This window comes from Castor canadensis, chromosome 8 (genome assembly GCF_047511655.1).
Source record: "Castor canadensis chromosome 8, mCasCan1.hap1v2, whole genome shotgun sequence".
Lineage (NCBI taxonomy): Eukaryota > Metazoa > Chordata > Mammalia > Rodentia > Castoridae > Castor > Castor canadensis.
Window position 1 is genome coordinate 158,831,224 of NC_133393.1, and position 17,799 is coordinate 158,849,022.

Genomic DNA, 17,799 nt, shown 5'->3' on the forward strand with positions numbered 1-17,799 from the left:
TCAGGGACATAGATAGTTGCTGTGGAATTGCAGCTTCACTTTTACTTATTTTTGGCAGCACTGAGATTTGGACTTAGGGCACTACCACATGAGCTGTGTCCCCAGTCCTTTTTGCTTTGTTATTTTTTAAATAGGGTCAGAGAAGGAGGGAAAGTCAGTATAGGGGAATTTCTTTGAGGCCAGGTGGCCTGCCTGAAACATCCACCTGAAGGTAGGTACCTACTGGTTCTTGGTCCCTGAAGGTTGAGGGCTGACTCCAGGGTTGTTCACCCTCTGCCACATGCCAGCTGGGTCCTGGAGCCACCCACCCACACCCAGGCTTTCGATCCATCAAGCCTAAGTGATGGTTCTGACATCCTTGAAAGAGGCACAGAGCAAAAGCCACGGCCAGGAAGCCTGAAAAACATCCTCCACCCAACAAGCAGGGGATCCCAGAGTTCCCAATGCTAGGGTGAGGGTGATGGGAAGTGAAGGGAGCACATCAGGGAACGTAGCCTTAGAGCTGAGCAAAGCCCACTACAACCCTGAGTTGGCCTCACCTTGTTTGCAGGTGTGGACATAGGTATGGTGGGAACATGTACAGGTGTGAGATTTGTGCAGAATGGTAATCACTGTGCAGCATGGGGCTTCTCCCAGAATTTGAGTCATATTTTATGGGACTGGCATAAAACTCAACATTGAACTCCCCTGGCAGCTGGCCCTGGGGCCTCTCTGCTTTGAATCTTTTCCTCCCAAGAAGAGGAGGGACCCAGCTGTCCTTGAAATGGGGTGCAGGACTGCAGGGGTACAGTTTGTGGGTAACTTAGTGGCACCTGTGACTAACAGCTGGTGCCTTGGGCCCACATGGCTGTGTCCACCTTGAGGAGGGGGATTTTTCATCACATTGAAGGAGCCAAGAAGGCTAGAGGGAACATATGTAAATGCATCCTCCCTTTTTTACTGCTACCCCTGCACCAGACCCAGGGTTGTAGAGGTCACAGGACCTCTAAGTGTCCACGGTGCAACAAGGGTGAGGTTAGGTTGAGCACAACACCTAGGGTTGAAATATATTATTTCATCAGGCACTGGTGACTAATACCTATAATCCTAGCTACTTGAGAGGCTGAAATCAGGAAGACCAAGGTTTGAGGCTAGCTGGGGCAAGGACATAGAGTTTGCAAGACTATGTCCAAAATAACCAGACCAAAATGGACTGGAGATGTCGGTCAAGGGGTAGAGTGCCTGCTTTGCAAGCATGAAGTCCTGAGTTCAAACCCCAGTAGCTCCACAAAAAACATGATTTGCATTACACGAAGAATGCATTACTGCAGGTGGACACCCACCTGGCAGTATTGCCTACCCAAACTGAAGTTAGCAGACTGTCTGGATTGCTCTGGTGAGGACACATTTTAGGGCAAAAGCCCTGGCTTAGAGTCCCAATATACCATCAAAGAGCCAAAGAACTCTTTGATATAGAGATGTAGGGAAAAGAGAATTAATCACCATGGCCATGCTGGAAAAGAACAGATAAAGGAGTTCAGTGACTCCAGTCTTCCAGGGGCTAACAGAAACTTGAGATTTTATAGAAAAGGGAAACAGAGGAGGAGGTTGGGGTATGCATAGCTGACAGCAGTAATCTTGTTCAGGCTGGTGGTCTGACTGATCATTATCTCAGTTCTAGTTCTGCAAGAGGTTCTGGAGAAGTTGTTAATGCTGTCATCACTTCAGGGGAGCAATCTGGTTCTTAAGATTGCTTCTGCTACGTGGTGGTTTCACCATCATAAGTAATAGCCCTCATTTGGGAGGTGATCTATAAGGCTCACTGTTACTTGGGAGTAGTTTTGGACCCTTTTCATAAAGATGTTTTTCAATCAGTCCTGTCATTCCTGGAATCTAAAGAGGAAAAAAGTTAATAGAGGCAAAAACAGCCAGTGAGGGATAAAGTAGAGTTAGGCCAGTGATTGGTGTCCTCCAGCATTACTTCTGTAACTAAGAATATTCAGAAAAAAGATGAATTTAAACATTATTTCATGAAACATTCCCTTTTGCTCCCCCTTCTGGCCACTTGAGGGACAGAAATGGGACAAAAGTTGTGGAGGGGATGGAAGAGGCAGTTTCCCTGTAGGCACCCCTCTTCAGCCAGTCTGGTTAGGTCACTTGGGCTCTGGATATTTCCTCTTCCTGATGCATCTGAAGGGGAACCTTGGAGCCAACATGTTTTTGTTCTGCCAGTTCAAAACACTCTCAACTCCATTCAGAGGATGCTGACTTCCTGAGGAAGCTTCTCTGCAAGAATGGAGAGCCACCAGCCTGGTGAATGGAGATGTTTTTAAAATCAACAGTAACACTGGGCATTGGTGGTTCATGTCTGTAATCCTAGCTACTCAGGAGGCAGACATCAAGAGGACAGCAGTTTGAAACCAGCTGCGGGCAAATAGATCTCAAGAAAATACCCAACACAAAAATAGGGCTGGTGGAGTGGCTCAAGTGGTAGAGCACCTGCCAAACATGAGTCCCTGAGTTCAAACCCTAGTACCACCAAAAAACCTAATCAACAGTAACAAGAAAGGGAAATGTGGGGATGCAGACAGCATTTAGAGCCACAATAACTAAAATGCCACAATAACTTTGTGTCTACTAATGTGCATGTGTGTGAACCCATTTGTGTCCAAACACGTGTTCATGTATGCATGCACACACCTGTATCTGTGCCTATATGTGTGGGCACATACTTGTGTATGTATGCACAAGTCTGTGCTTTGCATGTGTGAATAAGTACCTATATTGTGCACGTCTGTCTGAGTGCATGTGTACTCATGTTTATGTGTGCTCATGTGAGTATACACACATGTACTTTTAAGGAGGGTGCATTGAGTTAAACAGCTAAAATGATAAGCAACAAGCATTTCTGCATGCAAAAAAAAATTATAGAGAAACAGGAATGGGAGGGTGGGAGGACTGGCTTTTCTTTCCAACCTTGGGTGCAAAAGGTGGTTTGAACACCTCCTCTGATATTAGCTGACAGAGAAGCATCCCTGACTGCTCAATTGTCCACCCCCACCATGTACTATTCCTCTGGAGCACTGGCTCAGGTTTTTATTTTTATTGAAGTATAAAATGCGCAATGCCAATAATGTATGCAAATCCTGTGCACATCTTGTTTTATTCGTCTGTATGCCCCAAGTCACCACTCCTAATATAGAGAACATCTGTAGCATCCCCAGGTTTCCTGGTGTCCCTATCCAGGCAACACCTACATGCCCCACCCTTCCAAATGCAGTGACTTCTACTGCACTGAAATCCCATATGTCTGACATCCCATCTCCTTTGCTAGACTATAAGCACTGCAAAAGCAAGGTTGGGTAGGTCTCCTCTGAGGAGACCTTGCCCCAGCACTGTGCAGAATAGCAGATAAACATGGTGGAATAAGCACATAGCACACACTAACTCAGAGAGGGAGCAGAAGAAGCTACCTGCAGACTGTTCCCAGGTGTTGGTATTCACTGGTTTGCTGTCAATGTGACACATGCCTCTTGCAGTTCCCCTCTGCCCTCACCCTGGATTGAGGCACCATCTGCCACCTCTAATCCGATGAGTGCATGTAGGTAGGGCTCAAGACATAACAGTTGTGGTCAGCACAGTTCCACATCAAGATCAGAAGTGATTGGAGAGTTGCATGGAAAATGTGGAGGTGCCCCAGAACACATGATGCCATGAATCACACATGCATAAGTGCCTGTACATAATCCACTCAGGTCTCATTTCAGCAAGGCCACTTTAGCTGCATGTGATTTGCAGCTCACCAGTAGAGTATAAACAGGCAGGATTTACTTTCTTATTCTTGGTGCTCTGCAAGCAGGCAGCTGGAGATGCTGGTTTAGCAGCTGCACAGTGTCCTTGCAGGGCCAGCTGCTCTGCTGAAGTCAGAGCCTCACCTGGAGGACTGCCCTGACTTTTCACTATCAGGACTCATGTCACATGCCACTCCTGGACCAATCACCGGGTTGTGACCAACTCAGACTGGACATTACCTTTCTGAATCAGAGAGAGGCTGCCTCCTCAAGGTCAAGGGGCCTCTCCCTGCAAAGAAGTGGGGACCTGTTAGTAAGGGAGGCAATGGTTTGCCAAGGAAAGGTATTGGCACACCCACATAGCACTGTTCTCAGGTGATCAGAACTGAGGAGCACCTAGAATGTCTGGGCATGTCAGCACAATATGCTGTGCAAACTCAAGCAGGTGGTCAGGAGGTCCCTCTCTGCAGAGGTCCACATCAGAGGCAGAACATAGCTGGTAGAGGAAACAGGCCAGCCCACCAAGACTGAGGGGCAAGGAGAGCACTGGGGCCTGAGGGCAGGGTGGGTCAAAGAAAGGAATTTGATTTTTTGTTCAAAACACAGCAGACCCCAAACTGAATTTTTAAGAGATTACTTGAGGCCTCATAGGGCTGTCTCAGGAGTAGCTAGTGTACCTTCTTATGAGCTGGCAGGGCCTCCAATCCCTTAACCCTACCTGGAATGTACAGCTTATCACCCAACTCTAGACAGATTTCTGATGAAAATCAAGGTGACCACCTCCTGTCCCTCTAAGAATGCTTCTTCCTGGGGAAAACCTGTCTCCTTGGGGCTTTGCATCTTCTAGGACTTCTGGCCACCATACCCTCTCCACCCCACTGGTTCCTGGAACAGAAGCACTTGTTGCTCCTGTGAATGGATGTGACCACACTAGGGCTGATGTATGCTCAGACACATGCAGATCACCAGGGTGGGGGTAGCTGCTGGAGCTAGGACACTTCCTAGGTTCAAATCCTAGCTCAACCTCTTTTTGGTGGAGTGACCTTGGACTTGTATAGGTCCCTGAACATCCCTGAGCCTCAACAGCCTCATTTGTAACACTGGGGAATGGCACTGGCCTCACAGTTACAAGGACTAGATGAATTATCACACCTGCAAGTCTCAGCTGGTGTTATAATATTATTAGGTACAAACTATCTCCACACCCTTGCCCTTTCATGTTGGTGAACCATCACACACCCAGAGGGCAGGGATATGAGTTTTGGGCTGGCCTTGGAGGACCCCCTGTGACTTGGCCAGTGCCCTCAGGCCTGGCCAAGGTCTGGGCAGTAGCAGCAGGTTGGGTGGGGGGTACAGCTGGGCTGGCAGCAGATCTGCAGGGTGGGGTCCTCACCACGGGCTATCTGGCTGGGACCAAAGGTCATGGCTGCATCATACTCAGCCTTGAGCAGCTGGAGGTGCTTCATCACTTGTAGGACTTCTGGGGTGGCTTCATCCACATTCCCCAGAAGGTTGTAGTTCTCACCAGGATCCTTAGACAGGTCATAGAGCAGTGGGGGCTCATGAGCAGTCAGAGGGCTGGTGGCATGGCAGGCAGCATCCGGGGTGGTGTCGCTGTGGGCAGAGCCTGGGGAGAGGTCAGTTCTGTGCACAAGGTAAGAGCAAGAAGAGGGGCCAGGGCTTGGACTACAGTGGGTCTGGGGAGAAGAGGCCAAGGAGAAGGAGTTACCCTGGGTGAAGAAGTGAGCTTTGTACTTCCCACTCCGCACAGCAAAGACCCCATAGACCTCGTCTGGGTAGGCCGGATAGAAGAAGAGAGATCGCCGAGGGCTCTGGGGGGGTGCAAAGTCAGGGTCATAGGATAGGAGAAATCCCTAAGAGCTATCAGCCCTTGTGGTAGGTCCTGGCTGTGCACCTCCTTTTGGCCCACCCAGGAACATGAGAGGTGGCACCACTCAGAAGCCACTCATCAAAGGAGATGTGAGGCATAGACTCTCAGGCACTGTTCCCATTCACCCAAGGGGAGGACAAGTATGAGGTGGAGGAGCTGGGGTCAAGAGGCCATTGGCCCTACCTTGCCTATGCCCAGAAACAGAGGGCTAAGGTCAACGCCATCCAAGGTGATATTGGGCAGTGGGGCTCCAGTCAGGGATGCCAGGGTGGGAAACAGGTCCAGGGAGCTGGCCAGCTCGTGGGTCACACCTGAGGACAGAGGGTCATTCAGTGCACTATCAAGGTTGGGTCAGGAGTCTGCAAGGAAACGGCCAGAGGACTGACCAGGAGCAATGTGGCCTGGCCAGAAGGCCAAGGCAGGCTCTCGAACACCACCCTCGAAGGTTGTTCCCTTTCCACATCTCAGGAGGCCAGAGCAGCCGCCACTGGACATGCGCATCGTCTCTGGTCTGGGACACACAAAGAGGTCATCAGCAATGAGGGGCCCAGGGCTGGTAACCACCAGCCCCACACTTCGAAGTTATAAATCTTCCCCAGGATGACTACTACATGCCTTCCCTCTTCCTGCCCTGCTAGTACCCTTGTGAACCTCTGGTCCCCAGTCTATGACCGTCAGGCCCCTGTAACATAGCTAGCCTCTCCTAAGATCCAGTTATCCCCCAAGTTCTCAGCTAGCAACTAGGGTGGAAGAACTCCAGGGCCCTGGTCTATGTAAGAGCAATGAGTATCTCCTGCCCTGGCTCGTACCCGTTGTCTGCAGTGAAGATGACCAGTGTCTCCTCAAGCAGCCCCAGGTCTTCCACAGTGGTCATCAGGGCCCCCACAGCTGCATCCAGCTCCATCAAGGAGTCTCCAAATGGCCCGCGGCCTGAGCGCCCTGTGAAGCTGCGCCCACTGAACTGAGGGTAGTGGGTATGCTGGGGGCAAAGACTGGAGTCAGCACTGGGTTGGGGTCTCAGACAGTCAGGAGGGTGGTACCAGGGTCACTCACGTGGGAAGCGAAGTACAGGAAGAATGGGCGACCCTGGATCTGGGCGTCAGCCATGAGATCTCGAGAGAAAGCCACATAGCGGGACTCTAGTCCAGGCAGCCAGGGGGGTTGAGCCTCCACAGTTAGGTTGGCCAACAGTGGGATGGGAACTAGGTCCTGGTCACAGCCACCATCGCAAGGGGTAGCCGGCGGGAAGCAAGTCAGGTTCTGGCAGGGGCCCTAGGGAGGGGCAGCTGCAGTGAGGAATCTGGGTTGTAGGGTGGGGATAGGGAAGGGTCAAGGGTTAGGGGGCTTGGATGTGGTGGTGGGGCAGCTGAGGGCCTCGGTGGTTTGTACCTGATCGTGGGAATATGGGATGCCCAGGAATCGATGGAAGCCCTGATGCGGGGGCAGGAAGGCCCCCTCTGGCCCCACCCCAAGGTGCCACTTGCCAGCCATCCCTGTAAGGTAACCGTGGGCAGCAAGGACCTCAGCCAGGGTCACCTCCTCTAGGGGCAGGCCCCCCCGGGAGCTGGGCCTTAGGACTCCAGGGTACATGCCCATCCGAACAGGGAGCCGGCCAGTCAGGAGGGCAGCCCTGTAGGACAAGTCACAGAACACATAAGTCCCACAGAGATGAACAGAGGGAGGAATGGAGAAACAGGAGGAAGAAACACAGACTTCCCCATAGAGAGACAGATCCCTTCCTCTCCCAATGTAACCCACAGTGAATCTGAGAGGAATGGGACAGGAAGGGTTAGGAATAGGGTGAAGGCCTCTCACTCACCGGGAGGGTGTACACAGAGACACAGGAACATAGAAGTCTGTGAACCGCATCCCCCCTGCAGCCAGGTGGTCCAGATTGGGGGTGGTGGAACTAGGGTGCCCATAGGAACTCAGGTCTCCATAGCCGAGGTCATCAGCAAAGATCAGAATAATGTTAGGTGGTCTGGCAGTGGCCAGGCCTGAAGCCAAGGCCAGAGAGAGTGCCCAGAGTGCCCCCATGGCACAAGTACAGATGGGCCCGTCTCCAGAGACCCTTGGAAAGGAAGACAAAGTGACTCCAGCACTCTCCCCCCTAGCCTCCAAGCCCAGACCCTGACCCTCCCCTCCCCTGAGACCCCAGGCCCTGACCCTGACCCTCCCCTCCTCTGAGACCCCAGGCCCTGACCCTGACCCTCCCCTCCCCTGAGACCCCAGGCCCTCACCCTGACCTTCCCCTCCTCTGAGACCCCAGGCCCTGACCCTGACCCTCCCCTCCTCTGAGACCCCAGGCCCTGACTCTGACACTATCCTCCCTTGAGACCTTAGACCCAAATACTCCGATGGGACAGCCCACTTCCGGAAGCCCCAGCGAACCTGACAGAAGCTGGGGGGCCCGAGGCCTGGGGTGCCACTCCCCAGAGACCCTCAAGGACCAGGACACCTTCAGGCTCAGGCCTGGGGATCTGACCCTGTTCGCCTAGAGGCCCTGACCAGGCCTGGGGTCGAGGACAGAAATCACACGAAACCGACCCGCGGCCTCGGGCGCAGTGGGCCAAGGGCTGTTCAGAGCCGAGGTGTCCCCAGCGGGCGCTTCCGCCTCAGGCAGTCCCGTGATGCTGGGTGGCGCGGGACGCGCGGGGGCGGGGCCGCGGTGGGCGGAGCCGGGCCAAGGCTGTCACTGGGCCGGCAGGGGCGGGGCTGCGCGCGCTCGCTCGGCCGGGTCTGCGCCGGTTGGCTCCCGGCTCGTGCGTGGCCGCGGGGTGAGACTGGGTAACTCCAGAGCTGGGCCTCCCAGGGGAGGGGTGACTGGGGCTACCCTGACCTCCAGAGTTGGGAGGAGTGTGGGTGCTTATTGAAAACACCTGAGCCTCCAGGGTGTTGGGGAAAAACCGAGGAGCCGGAGGAGCTGCAGCTTTCGTGAAACAGGAGAGAGCAAATTCTTCCCCTTCACGTGTGCTTGGAGTTTGAAATGGAGTGTGGTGGGGTGTGTCTGGTTTTTGTGGTTACTTGATTTTTGGCTTTTGAGACAGGTCTCCATAGGTAGCCCAGAGTAGACTGGAACTCGCAATCCTGATGCCTCAGCTTTCCATTGCAGGAGTTGCCATGCTGGCTGGTTTTGTAGCAGGGAAAGGAGGGGTTGGGGGGGGGCGGATTTCAGAAAACAGCCTGTGTTCTGACAATGAGACAGGGAGAGGATGGCAAAGCAGAGAGAGAAAACTTAAAGAATTGAAACATGAAGGTCACATAGCACTGGGGAAATGAAATAGCCAATAAAGTCACGTGCAGCCATATGTGGGTTGAGCTTTGCTTTCTGCTTCTGTAACCTGCTTGCAAGGGTATGTAAGGTGAGACCCCTTTGTTCTCGGGGCTCAGCCTTTGGACAGGAGTCCGCTGGGTCTGAGCCAGCACAATGAAATGTTGCTTCCTGCTAATCTGCCTCAGTGTCCTGTATCTCAGTTTGTAATTTCCTGCAACATTTCTTGGGGGCTTGTTTGCCAGGATTGCAGAGGGGGTGAGTTATCACCTCCCTTCCACCAGGCGCCAACGGACAGCTTGATCTGGAGGGGATTCGTCCTCCTGGGGAGTTGGGGTGAGGGCCTCAGATGCACTAGGGAGCCCGATGAGGCGCAGGAACCAACTTCGGAGAACCGCTCCTCAGACTGGTAAGAACCCGAGTTCAAATTCAGACCTGTCACCTCCCAGAGACCAATAGTAACTGCCTTTTGGGGTGAAGCTTTGTCTCATGTTGGGGGAGCGGGCCGAAGTACTGTGCTATACAAAAGTGTGTAAGACACCTCTGAGAGTTAATGGGGGTTTGAGTTTTTCCTGGGAAATAGTCATGACTGAGATTAAGGGATGGATAACAAAGAATTCAGTTCCAAAGGGGGAGACTCCCAAGAGAACAGATGCATCATCCACCATTCCACCAGATAGCCCTCTGGGTATAATTTAAATGGTTTCTTTCTTTCTTTCTTTCTTTTTTTTTTTAAGCGTGCACTCTAATTGTGTGTGTGTAAATTTTTTTAAAGCACTGGGCAAAATTTAATTTGCTCCTGGAATTTCAGCTCATCTTCTGCACACTTAAGTTGACATTTTTTCCTGGCATATTTGATTTATAAAACTTTTATGTGTGTGTTTGTGTGTGTGTGTGTGTATGTGTGTATATGTAAGCATCTTCAAAATGGTTCTTAAACTGCTGTTATAAGGCTAATATATTCAAAGTAACAAAAAACCAGGGTGTTTGTTTTAAAGATCTCTGTTACAAACTACTTAAACTTTTTACATTTAAATATGTAACCATTTTGAGGATGGTTCTTATTATAAAGTAAATTTAAAAAAAACATTACTCTGTTCTGCTACTTTTAAGAAAACAGGTTTTCAAACTTATTTCAATGAAGTCTCAGTAGGATTCAGGCATTCAGGGGTTAACACTCTGGCTTAGACCAGAAGAGAGAGGGAAAAAAAAAGAAAGGCTACAGTCTGCAACAGAAATCTTTTTTTTTTTTTTTTTTTTGGTATCTATACACAATGGAAGTTTATGCAGCCATGAAGAAGAACGAAATGTTATCATTTGCTGGTAAATGGATGGAATTGGAGAACATCTTTCTGAGTGAGGTTAGTTTGGTTTCTTTATCAGGCATTTCTTAGATTTCCTTCAAGCGAGTATGTATTTCTGGAGGACTACTGTGTTTCTGTGAGGTGTCCTTTTTTCATGTTTCTTATGTTCCTGCTTTGATGTCTGCACATCTGGTGTAAGAGTTTCTTCTTCCAACTTTGTGCAGCAACTTATGTGGAAAAAGATTTTTTCATTTAGATGGGATATTTGGAGTCAGTGGTAGGTACTTTAGCTTTGGTTATATGTGAGCCCAAATATGTAGCCTCTGTGTGATATCTTCAGCTATAGTTGATGTTAGCAGCCTCTATGGATACCTCAATAGTCTACACTGCAGTAATTCATCACAGTAGTTATACTACTTTGTAGTTGACATAGACTTGCAAAAAGCTCATGTCCTTTCAGCCCCACAAAGTCAAGCCTAATGTCACTGGGACATATGATGGTAACAGTCATGGTCTTGGTTGTGTGGGATGTGGAGCTATAGTATAGAACCATAGTTCTGCAACTAGTTCTAGGACTCATTTCCTAGATCCCATGGATGATTATGAGTGATATTGGGGTCTGCAAAAATGGTAGCAATAGGTTCATGTTTGTGGGATGCAAAACAGTCTTTCCCTGTCTATGGGGTGACTGTGAATGAACCTAGGGCTTGTCATGTAATGTTAATGTCCCTTGAAACATGGTGAAGTATTCACCCAGGTCCTACGGTGACAGGAAAGACAAGTATGGGTGATTTTGGGGCTTGGCAGCATCAGCTGTATATCAAAACTGTAAGCTGTGGAGGATACTTTCCTTAGATCCCACAAGGCATGTGCTGGTACCATTAGAGGGCTGGTATCCATGTTTCTAGAGATGCAAGATATGGAAAAGACTGAGTCCTGCAGAGTAAGTATGGGTGACACTGACATTTGTGCCTTTGGTATCTGTGGTCCTGAGGCTCCAGAACATTGATGGGAGTGTCCCCACATCATGCAGGGAAGGTGCTGGTGGAGTGGGGACTCATGGTGTTGGTGGGTATGGTCTTAGAGTTGCAGGTATAAATGGGACACCTCCAAGTCCCAAGGGACAGGTGGCAGTGATGCCAGGGTTTTAGCACCAGTAACCATATCCCAAGGCTGCATGCTGGGAAGACCTGTTCCTTTGAGGCAAGTAAAGGTAGGCTCAGGCTTTTAGCTCTGGCAGCTGCCTGGCCTGAAGTTGTAGGATGCTGATGGCTTCTGGTGATCTAAGAGGCCAGCTGCTGGCAGCTAAAACAGGATGGAGTCTCACCATGTCTTGCAACAGAAATCTTAAAACTTGGGTAGTTAAAAAATGACCTTAGCCTGTTAGATTCTGTCATAAATAAAATCTGGGATTTAATTCTCTCTTATAATACATGGGTCTATTAACAAAAGGGCTTTCTGTAAGTTGTTTTTATACAAAAAATAATTTTAAGGTTGCTTTCTGGTTTTTTCCATACAAATATAAAGTTCTAAGTTAAAAGGTTTTATAAGTTAATTTCAACAAGTAACATATATATATCATATAGATGTGATATTAAAGATATGGTTTTTAAAATAAAAGGATTAAAAATACTTTTAAATTTAAAAAAAAGATAAAGACAAGCTCCCCCAGTGAATACAAAATAAGTTGTCATAAAGGTACAGAGTAAGGTGTCATAAAAGGATAGAGCTTATAAATGCTTATGTAAGTGATTAAGTTGACTAAAATCCAGTTACATTAAAGGTTTTATAAGGTCAAAATTTAATGTACTGATGTTAAACTAAAACTTAATTCTCTAAGCTCATAACAAGACTATCTTAAAAATACTATTCTTAATATTTACAAAAACTGTCTTAAAATGTTATTTGTTTTGTCAGGATATCTGTCAAAAATTTTTGGTGCTACAGGTTAATCCACAAATTTGTCAAGACAACAAGAGTTTATTAAAACACAGAGACAATAGGCAGCTGAGCACAGGGAGTACTGCTATACTGATAATGAGGGTTGAGACAAATTTACTTATGTAAAACAAACAAACAAAAAAGCCAAAGTGAACCCTCCAGATAGGATAAAAAATAAAAACTCAAAAAGGAGCACTACACTGAAAGTCAAGACCTCCAGTTTTTATTGGAATCAACAGAGTGGAAATGTTAGTCCTACTCCTTCCACATGTCAGGCAGAGGAAATTTTTGGCCTGAGATGGCCAAGTTGGACCTATTATTTTAGGGGAGCTCCATTGACTATAGGTAGAGGAGATCTTGCTGTGTCATGAACCATCTGTTAATGTTGTTAATCTGTTAATGATAAGGGATGTGATCCCTTATCAACATCTGAGCCATGATTCTTGGTCATTAGGTTTCCTAACTCCATGCTTAGTCCCCATAAATATTTACCTGTGTTCTCTGGTGATTTTTGTCAGGGTTTTAACTACTAAGGTAACTGAGTCATGTTCATTTAAGAGTTGGCTTATGTTGGGGTAATAATGATGACAGCCATGTTAGGACCATATCCCCTCCCCTCTTGCAGATGGCTTACTAGAAACTCCCCACTCAACCCCAAAGACTGACAAAGAGACAATTGTTAACCTTTATCTCCCCGGATGGCTGCCAAGGACAGTTGGGCACACAGAGACCTAACTACAACTTATCTTTCTTGGTTGCCCAGCAACAGTATCCCTTAGTGACCTTCCTGATACTTTTCCACTAGCCCCCCCTATATCTAGCCCAAGCCTGTGTATGACAGTGGGCTCTAGCTGTCTTGCTGGGATCCCCCTACACAGGGATCCTGCCTAAATAATAAACCCTGTATTGGTGTTTGAGCCATCTCTCTGCCTCTTCCATGCCTCTTATTTTCTAACAGTTTATATAAAATTTTCTAGATGACCTCATAGTTAAACAACTGTTGTCTTGGGTAATTCTAATACAGTCGATACCCTATATGTGTCCGTGACTGGGCTATTTGGGTTTACTAAAACTGTTTTCCCCCCTCACAACTGATAAAAATCTAAGGTTTTACCTCAACAACAACTAAACTAATATGTATATATAACCTCTATAGAGCTATGATGCTATTTCTGGTTCCTTATACTAAATATACTTATGTTTTTCAAGTATATCAAGCCTTCTACAATACAAAATTTAGATAAACACGATAACAAAAGTTAATGGTACTGATATACTGTTCTGTTAGTTGCTAAATTGTCCATCAAAATTTTAACCACGACTCTTTTAAGTTTTTGTCACTACAGTTCTGATCCTTCTGGGGCATTTACACTCAAGTCCGTAAATATTGACTCTAATAAGTGCTTATTTGTCAACCAGGTTAACTTTTTAGACATCTGCTTTTGTTGGGTTTTGTTTTATATTGTCCTTGTCTAAAAGCCTATTGCCTAAGAGCCACTCCTTCTAAGACTCTTTTTTGCTTAAATTTGGCCAAGAGGATCTAGTTGGCACTAACTCCCACCTGATCTGCTCATTATTTCCCCCTACATGGAACCAAAACCAAACAAACAAACAAAATCCAGAAAAGAACAAATTCTCATGAGAAAGAAAGAAAATGACCAATCAAGAAAGATCTTCAGTCTGAGGCCATACCACCCTAAACATGCCCAATCTCATCTGGTGTCAAAAGCTAAGTCAGGGTCGGGCCTGATTAGTACTTGGATGGGAGACAGAGCTTCAGAGGAGACTGCTCAGAGATAGTTTGGAGACAAAGGGGGAATGCCATCAAAGTTCAAATGGAGTCATTCATGCCAGATCTCTCAAAAATAACCAAGGCTGAGAGGATTGAGAAAATGGTTCTTATACATGTGTGGCTATCTGGCATTAAAGCCAGATACAAACTCATATTTTTTTACACAGGGTCTTCTACTTAGAGACAAAATGACTATTTTTACTGGCTCTAAACATGTCTTTTGATACTTAAAAGATGGTAGTTTTAACTTTTTTTAAAATAATGCATTTTCTTGGACATATATACTGATAGTATATTGTTGCCATGGTAATTCTACTCAGTTGAAAAAAAAAAAAGCAAAAGACATTGTCTGGGTAAAAGAATCAAATGTCCAACCATTAAAATCCCATTAGAGGGGCCCTTTTGTTGTTTGTTGTCTTGTCTGTCCCCACTACAGTTAAAGTAGCAGAGATTGCTCTTTGGATCTACCACAGTTGAGTCAAGCCAGCTTCTCTCCAGTGGGAATGCATCCCTGATCCAGCTTCACTGTGTAGGATCACCCTCCAGAACCTGAGCTCCCTTCCTCCTCGGCAGGACTCCGCTTCCCAGGAAACAACAGGGGACCAAGAACGGCAGAACAACTGCCCTGCTCTGGTCACCCTGGGAAGCTGACTAGTCTACGCATGGCAGAAGCTTGAGGAGTCAACTCTCCAACGGGACAAGTGAACTGTTTTCCACACCAGTTATTTCACTGTAAGTGTATTGTCACTCCTTGTCGGTATCTGTTGCTGTAGTTCTCACCCTAGTCTTCGCCATAGGTTTGGCAAAAACCACTCTTGCTGATTGGATTCACGATGAAAGGCTTTTATTAGCTCTCTTCTATCTCTTTTGGGCAGGATGCATCATTACTGTTTATTGTTACTGATATGGTCTCCCTTCATTGTCCCAGAGCCCTCCTGTGACCCAATGTATGCATACTACTTGCACAGGAAATGTTGTCACTAGGACTTCGCTTTTCCATATTTACTATTCTTGTGCAGACTCTGTCTTTGGGTCATGCACTCACAACCTTACCACTTATCTAGTGTGCTCCCATGGTAATCAGCATATCTGCTTCAACCCCACTTTAGAGATCCAGGGCATCCTCGTTAGCAGCACCCAGGTGTTTAACCCTGATAAACCAGTGTCATTGCTCTTTGATGCATGTGCGGCCATAGACCAGGATGGATGTAAAGGTAAAGGCTGTGACTGTGGGGGCCTAACTTGGGAGAGAGCCTATACATCCAATGGAAAGTATATGTGCAGGAGAGACAACTCTTGGCCATGTGATGATGTAGGTTCTTATTATTGCCATTATTAGAGTTGTGTTTCATGGGCTACATGGAAAGGATAAAACATGCAGCCCTCCTTCACAAGAGGACAGCTGCCCCAAACTGCACTCCTGGGACCTGTAATCTTGAAAATTTCACTGTACTTAAGCCATTTGATTGGACAGAGGGACATGTAACTGACATAAGGGCCTTGACCCTGGACTCTGATACACCTCAAATTAGTAATTACCCATGAGAGTTCCTCATACCAAGCTTTTCACTCCTTTTATGAGGAAATGAGGAATGAATTTTACATCTCTGCCAAAGCTAAAAACTTGTTCCTCTCACTGGTTGAGTCTATAGCCCAGACACTGAATGTCACTTCATGCTATGTTTGTGGGGAGACCAACATAGGAGACTATTGGCCTTGGGAAGCAAGGGAGGTGAACCCACAAGAGTCTTGTACTGAGAGTGCTTTTCCAAAACACAGGAAAGGCATCTGGCTCCTAAAAACTTCCATCATTGAAAATTATTGTATCTCCCGCCCAGAAGGCCAATTCTCCACCTCAGTGGGGGATTTAACTTTAGGAGAGAAGTTTTACAGTGACACTGCCCAACACACCCATTGATGGGGAAATCTTAACCATACAAAACCCCAGCCCCACCCACTGGCCAGCTTCTCTAATTTCAGGAGAGCTTGGGACAATCTTACTGCAAACAGATCGCAAGCACCCAGGGGGCTATATTTGATCTGTGGGAAGCAAGCTTATACAGTGCTACCTAGTAGTTGATTTGGGTCTTACATACTAGGCTCAATCAGACCATCCTTTTTCCTGCTTCCCCTCAGACAAGGTAAAAAGAACTGGGAGTCCATATACATACATATATATATATATATATATATATATATAAAATAGACAAAACGGGGTGCCCTACAAATTGGCAATTGAAAAGATGACAAATGGCCTGCCACTTGGGCAGAAAATGGGCCTTGGGGGCTATTGCACCCTTACATGTATGCTCAATTGCATAATCAGGTTACAGGCTATTGTTAAAATTATAACTAATAAAACAGCCAGAGCTCTCAATTTGCTGACAAAGCACTGAGATGTGCAATGCCATCTATCAGAACCATTTGGCTTTAGACTATTTGCTGGCTTCTGAAAAAGGAGCTTATAAAAAGTTTAACCTAAACAACTGCTGCTTACAGATCGATTAAAAAAAAAAATCACAGACAAAATGAGAAATCTTGCCCATGTCCTGTCCAGACTTAGAGAGCATGGGATGCCAATGACCTGTTTGGGGGATGGTTTTCTGCCTTAGGTGGATTCAAAACTCTGATAAGGGTAATGGGCCTAATCCTAGAAGCATGCTTAATATTGCTCTGTCTGCCTTCCCTGGTGCTACGGTCTATCAGGACTAATATGGAGGCCATAATAGAAAGGAAAATGGCTGTGCATGTAATGATGCTATGGAAATACAATCCCCTAGATCAAGATGATGCTCTTTGACCCTGGGTGGGTCCAAGCATCAAAGAGGGGAATAATGTAGCAGGAAAGGGGGAGCAGAAAAAAAAACAATAGACTGTTCTGACGAGACCGGGAGGGGATGGCAGAGCAGAGAGATAAAACTTAAAAGAATTGAAGCATGAAGGTCACATAGCACTGGGGAAATGAAACAGCCAATAAAGTCACATGCAGCCACAAGTGGGTTGAGCTTTGCTTTCTGCTTCTGTAACCTGTTTGCAAGGGTATGTAAGGTGAGACCTCTTTGTTCTTGGGGCTCAGCCTTTGGACAGGAGTCCGCTGGGTCTGTGCCAGCACAATAAAATGTTGCTTCCTGCTAATCTGCCTCAGTGTCCCGTATCTCAGCTCGTAATTTCCCACAACAGTCTGCCTGAAGTGTCTGAGGTGGGATGTGTGTGGGTGTGAGGTGTCTGAGGTGGTGTGTGAGTGCTGTCTGACATGGGGTGTGTGTGTGTGAGGTGTCTGAGGTGGGGTGTGTGTGAGTGAGGTGTCTGAGGCAGGGTGTGTGTGTGTGAGGTGAGGTGTGTGTGAGTGGTGTCTGATGTGGGTTTGTGTGTGAGGTGTCAGGCAGGGTATGTTTGTGTGAGGTGTCTGAGGTAGGGTGTGTCTCAGTGTGGTGTCTGAGGTGGTGTGTGTGTGTGTGTGGTATCTTAGGTGGTGGAGGTTTGTTTGTGATCCGTGAAGTCCCGCATATGTTGATGGTGTTTGAGGTAGGAGAATTGTTGGTGAGGGGTGGGGTCCAGTTGTAGTCTAACTTTGTATATTAGTGGTGAGGAGCCCTTCTTAGGACATGATGGTTTCCTAACTTCCTCTCTGGACAGCCTTAGACTTAATGGTTTTGGTCCCCAGTTTGTTTAGGTGTCAAGTAGAAATGATAAACAGGCTTTTCAGTTTAAGTGCCTCAGAAGGTGGAAAGGTATGCACTTCACTCACTGTACCTCAGTACCTCCAGGTTAGTGCGGTAACTGGACCTTCACCTTCCCATAGCACCCACTATCAGCCCCTACACACTTGG

At 47.2% G+C, this 17,799-nt stretch overlaps 1 protein-coding gene and 1 long non-coding RNA gene across 9 annotated transcripts; one reads left to right on the top strand and one right to left on the bottom strand.

Moving 5' to 3' along the window:
• Positions 1–3,067: 3,067 nt before the first annotated feature.
• Positions 3,068–8,320, bottom strand: Arsa (arylsulfatase A). Of its 3 annotated transcripts, none has more exons than XM_074084783.1 (9): positions 8,209–8,320; positions 7,481–7,732; positions 7,051–7,291; positions 6,715–6,933; positions 6,471–6,640; positions 6,048–6,172; positions 5,845–5,972; positions 5,500–5,602; positions 3,068–5,397 (listed from the first exon to the last, which is right to left on the bottom strand). In XM_074084783.1, the coding sequence occupies exons 2-9, from the start codon at positions 7,696–7,698 to the stop codon at positions 5,075–5,077; spliced, it is 1,527 nt and encodes a 508-aa protein (XP_073940884.1). In that variant the 5' UTR covers positions 7,699–7,732; positions 8,209–8,320; the 3' UTR covers positions 3,068–5,074. The 3 variants fall into 3 exon arrangements, with proteins under 3 accessions (XP_073940884.1, XP_073940883.1, XP_073940885.1); XM_074084782.1 differs by having other exon boundaries at positions 8,053–8,300; XM_074084784.1 differs by having other exon boundaries at positions 5,197–5,384; positions 8,053–8,300.
• A 33-nt stretch (positions 8,321–8,353) lies between these two features.
• On the top strand, positions 8,354–17,104 carry LOC141425874 (uncharacterized). 6 transcript variants are annotated; one of them, XR_012451066.1, is made up of 4 exons: positions 8,354–8,438; positions 9,178–9,341; positions 10,214–10,293; positions 14,406–17,104. It is a non-coding gene; the product is annotated as an uncharacterized lncRNA (long non-coding RNA). The 6 variants fall into 6 exon arrangements; XR_012451069.1 differs by having other exon boundaries at positions 8,375–8,448; positions 9,217–9,341; XR_012451068.1 differs by having other exon boundaries at positions 8,386–8,448.
• The last annotated feature ends 695 nt before the right edge of the window (positions 17,105–17,799 follow it).